Consider the following 7,958-nt stretch of genomic DNA (forward strand, 5'->3'; position numbering starts at 1 on the left):
GAACTGGACTTTGGTTAGCCGTTGAGCAAGACGTTAACGATGCTAATGGGGGCGTATCCTTGCTGGCAGGAACCAAAGTCTCAGCTCCACACAGGCCCCTCCTCTTTGTCAATTTTTGGATTAACTGGGAGTTAGGGGGCGGAGTCAGACACTGCCCAGATGGCAACGGTGGAGCAGAAACCTGTGGCTTTTGTCACAGAGGCGACGGCCATCTTTATTTACACAAGATAAGTTTCTGTCATTTTTCTTTAAAAATGATTGATGATCTGATTGATTATCAGAATTGTTGGCAATGTTTTGTTTTTTTATTTGATCAGTTGATGGATCAATTATCTGACTAATCCATGGACAACAGTGACAGATGATATGTCTGTTTTCACCTGTGTGGGTCAGATTGTTGGTGTGTGACTGGATGGACATGCAGCCAGTCCACAGGCTGCTGCAGCTTTAAACATCACTCGCACTCGACCAGCTCAGCGGTCGACCTCTGCGCCGGAGCCACACCTGGCGAATCAGAGATTTCTGTGACTTTACTGAGGAGCCTCGGTGCAGCAGGACTTCACATGACATCTGCCGACTGCAGCCCGACTCCGCAGCAGGTTTGGCCCGAGCTCGGCGTTAATTTGTCATCCTGGAGAACAGACAGACCATAATATTGTCACTTTGAATGGGCTTTCTCTGTCAGCCAAACGAGAATCACACAACCACAGAGCTGGAGTCAGGATGTGATTAGCCTAGCTTAGCATAAAGACTAGAAACGGAAGCAAACAGTTCTTCTGGTCCCTGACCTGAACCCGATCCAGCACCGAGTCAGAATCCGTGTGGACCTCACCGCTGTCACATCAGCCGGTTCAACATCTGCTCAGACTGAAGCCAGAGGAAGCTGTTACACCGTCACGGTGTCCACATACTTTTGGCCGCCTATAAGTTAAGCTCTCACCGCAGGAGGTGTCGTGTTGACGTCTCCAGCACCGACCTCAGCGGTGAGGTCACCTTCATTAGAGCGTCGGATTGGCTGTTATTCATCGGACCCCTCCCACCATCGCCAGCAGAAGACAAATGGTCCGTGGTGGAAAATAAAGAGTCTCTTGCTCCGTCTCTCTCCAGCTGACCACGGATAATAAAGATTTGTTCAAACAGTGACGGAGGAGCGAGAGAGACGGCAGAGGTCGACCTGTAGGAAACGTCTTTATCCATAAATGTCATTAACATTGTTCAAGCAAGAACTCGCTCGAAACTGCAAATCACTAAGTGAAATGGAAAAAAAGCAGAAAAACAAAACAACTTGATATAATTGATACGTTTCAAATATTAGAAAAGTCCCCTGAGATATGTTGTCTTCAGTTTTTCTTTTCAGCGCTGTGTTTTCTAAAGAGAAAAAAAACTGACACTAAGTACAGGAAGTCATTTCACTGTAAGTCCTCCTCCTCTGCGGCGCCCCTCCCCTCCTGGAGTCCACGGGTTGTTGTGAAGCCGAGTCGTCACAGACCATTAGCGGGTTGAGGTGGACCTCTCTCCCCTCTCTCTCCCCTCTCTCTCCCCTAGGAGCTGAGGAGAGAGCGGGAGTGTGGTGGAGGGGGTGGGGGTGTAAATCAGCCCCGGGGAGCTCGCGGTTCGCCCTAATGAGGCTGAGAGCTTGTTTATGGAGTTACGCATCATTTTTATGATTATTTCCACCTTCTCAGGCTCCGCCGCTCGGCAGAGTCCTGCCTCTGTTGAGGCGGAGCGAGGCCCCGGTCCACCGCCGCCTCTGGGCTGGACGGCGGACCCGGAGCACCCGCCGCAGGCTGCCAGGGACCGTCGCCCTAACCTTGGCCCGGCGCTGTTAAAAACACTGAGGAGAAAATGAGGCTCATTAAACAGGCAGAGAGAGAGCAGTAAAAACACCAGGCCGCAGCTTTTAGTGGTTTTCAGTTGAAATGCTGCAGTATTCACCACCATCCAGAACCTGCGGGGGGGCAGGGGGGCACAGGGAGGGTCACAGAGCGGGGCGGGCCGGCTCGTGACAGCAGGGTCACCGGTTTGATTCCACTCATCAACTGGGAGAGTCCATGAGTGAAGGCATGTGTTCGCTCGGAGCCTGGGCCTCATGTATGTGCTAACGTCAGCTAGCTTCAGCTAGCAGAGGCAAATGTGAACGACAGAAGCGTCAGCTGTTTTCATCTGATCACTTCCTCATCACGTTTGTAAGGAAACAGTTATTACATGTTTATAGACTGATGATGAACGTGTGAATCAAGTGTCTCCACCTCCTGTAAACGCATAGTGATGATTCTGTTTGGATTCACTTCCTGATCATGTGATGGGGGCGTGGTCAAAGTTTTCAGAAACGTTCAGAGTTGGTCACCGACGTTTGGTAAATTTGGAAATGAAAAAGTTCAGTGGTGTGTTTTCTCCTCTGCGTGTCGTTGGTCAGGTGACTGTCTGGATAACGGCGTGGCGTCGCCCAGCGATGACGACGACCCCGACAGAGACAAACTGCACAACAAGAAGAGAGGGATCTTCCCCAAAGTGGCCACCAACATCCTGAGAGCCTGGCTGTTCCAGCACCTGACGGTCAGTGAATCAAACGCACCTCACCTCATGGAGGCGTGTCGTCTCAGGTGTCACCGTACAGACGCTGAGTGACGATTGGCTCCGCCTGGTTCAATGCTAACACTAAGCTCTGACGGACACATTTCCTCACACAAGCGTCACAAAAACACTTACAACAGCCTCTCTGTATAATAATATAATAATACTAATAACAAATTTATCATTGCAAGAGGAATAACATCTCGTCGAATGTAAAAATATATTATATGGCTCTCACTGAAATAAATTTCCAAATATTTTGCTTTCATGGCTCTCTGAGTCAAAAAGGTTCCCGACCCCTGCTCCAGACAAATGGTGAAACTACTCCAAATATTTCCTGACTTTAATGTTAGTGTATTGATGGAAGTCAGAGACTCACACAGATGAACAGGAGCTCGTTAGAAAACAACGATTCTCTAGTTTAAGGAGAAAAAATGTCGCGTCTCCGACTCAATCGGTCGCGGAGTAATGATGCTCTGAAGACAAGGTGATATTTTGAAGTACACACTCCTACGGGACTAAGAGGCTTAATTGGGTTCAGTCCAGACCCTGGTCCTGGACTGTTGTTTGGACTACAGTAACAACAGGCAGGGACGGGCTCAGACCAGGTGTGATGGGTTTGGTGAGCTGTATATTAATGTCACCCTGTTTACAGCATCAGACAGAAATCAGTTTCCAGTCGGAGCCTGAAGGGAAATCTGAGTCTTTATGAAGCTGAAATGAATCGGCCAATAAAGGGAGGGGGGGGCGGCTTAGTGCTGAAAATCCCAGTCCTGACTGACTCATAGGTTTTGGCTGAGGCCAGCAGAACAACCAAACACCCCCCCACCCCCACCTATTCCTCCTCCAAAAATGGAGAGGCTAAATCGGTCCCTGCTCGGCGGGAGTCAGGGGCCGCTGCCAGGACTCAGCTGAACCTGGAGGACAGCGAGTCCTGCAGCAGATGGGAGGTGGGGGGGGGGGGGCTGGCACCTGAGAGAAGGGGGGGCTGTTGGAGATGAAGGTCGCGTGAAGAACAGACTGTTTACTGCTGTTTAACACAACATGGAAATATTAAAGTAAATACAAGCTGACCTGAACTGGAGAGCAAAATACAGACTGACTCATTACAGAAACACCTTCAGACTAACTCGGGTCTAAGTCCAGTGTTACCATGGTAACAATCAGTGACACCTGTGCTGACCAGCATGGCTCATACTGTGGTTTGCTGACATTGTTATGGAGAGAGCAAAGAGAAAAGAAAGAGTATTTCTTTTTATTGTTTCAGTCTTTGCTGAATTTTCAAAATAAAACATCCTGTAACTGTTGAATTCTTCCTAAAGACAAACTGTTCAAACAGAGCTCAGTGGTTGGATGTGGTTCCTCGGTCGACCCTTTTTTATATTTAAAAAAAAGTCTTAATTTACCCAGAATTCATTGCACCACAGTCCGGTTTAAGATAGTCAAGAACTAAATCTCTGAATTCAGACTCAGTCAGTCTGAATTCTGACTGTTTGTTGTTGTCTCTGTGAAACCAGCTCCAGGTCTTTGTCTTTAAGTGATGCCTGAAGTTGGACCACCTGATTGGTCTCGTCTGGTTCATAGATAAATACAGCGGGGTGTCGTCTGTGTAACAGCGGACATTTATGTGGTCCCAGCACAGAACCCTGTGGAACTCCAGGACTAACTCCTGCATTTATGGAAGAGTCATTATTAACATGATCAAGCTGGGATCTGTCTGATAAGTCTGACTTAAACCATCGGTTCTTTCAATCACACGTTCCAGTCTCTGTCATAAGATCCTGTGATCGGCAGATAAATCATTCAATTCAAAGAACAAAACTCTTTTCAATGTCACTGAAATCTGAAACATCATCTGTAAACATCTATATCATCTATAGACATCTAAACATCTGTAAACGTGTGTGTGTGTGTGTGTGTGTGTGTGTGTGTGTGTGTGTGTGTGTGTGTGTTCTGGCTGCATGTGTGCCTCCTCTGAAGTTGTACACAAAATCCTGCTTCGAGCCACAGCTCATAAAAAACTGAACCACAAGCCGACATGACGTGTGTGTGTGTGTGTGTGTGTACACACACACACATACACACACACACACACACACACACACCCACACACACACACACACACACACACACACACACTCACACATTTTCATGTTTTATTTTACGGTGTTTCATCCGCGTTAATGTAATTACTGTGATTTCCCTCACTCTCACTCTCACATGTTAATTTGCCTTCTTTCAGACCTGGGGGGGGGGAGACCTGGGGGGTGTATGCTACCACTTGTTTACAGTGGCCCGATTCGTTAAAGAGCTGCTTTGGGTTACAAATTACACGTGACTCCATCAATACAGCTGGAAAGACTTTGCACGTCTTCTCCTCAGCGACAGAAAAAAACCTTCCGCCTTCCTCCTGAAGAGAAACTAGTTCCCGACTTAAAAGCCAGCGCCACAATTACAGAGGAGGGCTTCACCTCGCTCGGCCCTCCGCCGGCTGAAGAATGGGCCTCCGGAGCTGAGCGGGACACATGACTGAGCAGGAAGCCCTGGCGCTGACCCCGCGCCCCCCCGCCCTCCACCCATCAGGGGTCAGAGGTCACCGGGACACCTCCATCCATCCATCAGCCGCTGTTTACAGCCGCAGAGCTGCAGATGTGGGTGATGGTGAGGCCACGGCGGCCCACAGGCGCCAACACGTGTTCAGCCGCCTGCCGCCACCCAGAGACCCCACCCCCACCCCGCACCAGAGCCACGACCATACAGGAAGTCTCACTCCTAAAACGGAGATCTGAAATATTTTTTCATCTTTTCTCCACAAGAAAAATTAATTTGTGAAGAAATAAAAACTAACGGACAAATTAACTAATCACAGGTTTAATTAAAGTCCACTAGATGTTGCCTAGCAACTGAACGTAACTCTGGGTGATAATAACCTGTGGGCTCCTTCACCTTCACGTCCCGGTTCAGTTCCAGGAAAACGAGAAATTCTAATTTGTTTTTCAGTTTAAATTTCACCAGTTTCAGAGTTTGTCAGTTTCTTCCTCCGGTTCTTGTTTCTTTGTTCAGAGACTAAAACTTTAAGAAAATCACAGCCGCTCTGATCAGACCTGATCAGCCTCTGGATTCAGTTAAAGCGTCGTCTCCGTGCTCAGACCTTCATCTCCCTGCAGCCTGAGCTCCCTCGCTCTGCAGTGAAAACATCATCCATTACCTCTGTGACAGGCCCAACAGGGACCCCAGGGCCCAGCGCTCTCTGTGGGGGTCACCTTTATTGACCTCTCAACCCCCTCACACACACACACACACTCTCACACACACAGACACACACACACACACACACACACACACACACACACAAAAATGTCCAGCATGTGGTCACATACATCATGGAGCAGCCTTTCTTCCCTGACAGCGTAAATGAGCGTCAGATAATGAAGGAGGAACAGATGCAGGGAAAGATTCAAACTGCACACACACACACACACACACACACACACACACACACACACACACACACACACACACACACACACACTCAATGAATGAGTAGTGATTACAGCCTCTTAACAGGTTTACTGTGACACTAAACAACAACACCTCCCCACATCACAGCGTGAAACGGAGTGTGGTTGAAGGTGTGTAACATGTATTTACAGGCCTGCCTCGGTGTGTGTGTGTGTGTGTGTGTGTGTGTGTGTGTGTGTGTGTGTGTGTGTGTGTGTGTGTGTGTGTGTGTGTGTGTGTGTGTGTTTGAGCAAAAACTCAAACGTTGATCCCGGATTATTTGAACGCTGGATTATATTTGTATCATGGTAAATGCACCTGTGGCCACACCCAGCAGTGATGTCACCGTGTCCTGGAGTACACCTGTACATCACTGCAGCCAGGTGAGAGGTTCAACCTCTGCATCAGTAAACAGCAGATTTCCTGGAGCTTCATTTAAAGGAACAGTTCAACATTTTGGGATATTCACTTTCAGGTGTGGTTAGCCTAGCTTAGCATAAAGACTGGAAGCAGAGGGAAACTGTTAGCCTGGCTCTGTCCAAAGCTCAGCTGAAACCGCTCCAGCACAAAACATCAGTCATTGTCCATGTCAAAAATAGAATAAGACAAACAGTATTGATCAGGTTAACAGTTAATGTCATTGATTATTGATCAGCAGTGTCAGAAGGAAAGAATCTTCCATTTCTCAGAAAGTGAAACATTCAGTTTGAAGATGTTTTAAAACCACAAACAGAAAATATTTCTTACATTTGAGAAACAGTATCAGCAGGATTGAAATTATTCATTGTTGTCAAAATAGCTGATTAATTTTCTGTTATCAATGAATTGATTAATTGACTGTTTTAGCCAAAGTCAGACTTTAGACAGGGATTGGAGCTTTTCTTTTCCTGATGCATCAATCATTGATTTCAGATATTAGAGTCTGTCCTCCTGTAAAGGAACCAGCTCGCAGGGCGTCTGTCAGCGGGTCGTTATGACATCATAGTTAGGTTAGGTTAGGACAGCTAGCGGTCGTAGTAATGATGACAGGGTGAAGTCGTCGTGTTCTGGATGAAGTCGTCTCCTCCCTGAAGAAAGCTGGAAACCTGATGAAACAACCTCATGATAATCGCTCTTTGTGGCCAATTAGAGGCAGTTTAGACCAATTAGCTGCAATCAGATCACAGCGGGACACAGCAGCAGCTCTGGCGGGGTTTCCCGCCTCACCACACAGAGGGATGTGGTGACTCTCTGGCGGCGGCCTGAGGCTGTTTGAGCAGCTGCTGCGAGCTGGTGAAGACAGCCGTGGTCTGGAGGTGAAGTCTGTCCTACCTGTCCTCCTCCTTCTGTCTCTCACACAGTGACGATGAGTCAGCACTTTGTTTCTGAGTCAAAGGATCAAAACAACAAAGAAGTGAAGGAAACGTTCTGAAGCTAAACTGATAGATTTCACTGTTGAAGCTGCTCCGCTCAAAAACTGCCCACTGGTTCCCAACCTGAGGGTCCGGCCCTCCAAAGGGTCACCGGGTAAATCTGAAGGGTCATCAGATGAAACATGGGAGAGGAAAGAAAAAGATTTCAATGTGACAGCAGCCATTTTTATTCCTCCACGCCGGCCAGATTTGGCACAAACATTCACCTCGACTCAAAGGCGAACTCAGTAGATTTTGGTGGCCAAAGGTCAAAGGTCATATCGACCTCACAAAACACTTTTTAGCCATAACTCAAGACTTCACACACAGATTATGACAAACTTTGATGGTTCATATTTTTTATTCTGGATGAACAGGATGTGACCTGGAACTAGGGAGGGGCATCTTCAGTGATTTCAATATTTGATTCTCATTACCTTATGAACGAGTACTGGATTACTCACACATTAAATATATATATATATATATATA

General features: G+C 47.4%; 1 protein-coding gene across 4 annotated transcripts in view; it reads left to right on the top strand.

Moving 5' to 3' along the window:
* The window catches only part of LOC111237565 (homeobox protein Meis1-like), a 36,603-nt gene that overhangs the window by 9,310 nt on the left and 19,335 nt on the right, over positions 1-7,958 (top strand). For all 4 annotated transcript variants that reach the window (XM_022766701.1, XM_022766702.1, XM_022766704.1 and 1 more), the window contains exon 8: positions 2,417-2,556. In XM_022766701.1, the coding sequence (XP_022622422.1) occupies positions 2,417-2,556 (140 nt within the window). The remainder of the gene's footprint in view (positions 1-2,416; positions 2,557-7,958) is intronic.

This window comes from Seriola dumerili, unplaced genomic scaffold, assembly GCF_002260705.1.
Source record: "Seriola dumerili isolate Sdu_G_001 unplaced genomic scaffold, Sdu_1.0 BDQW01001001.1, whole genome shotgun sequence".
Classification (NCBI taxonomy): domain Eukaryota; kingdom Metazoa; phylum Chordata; class Actinopteri; order Carangiformes; family Carangidae; genus Seriola; species Seriola dumerili.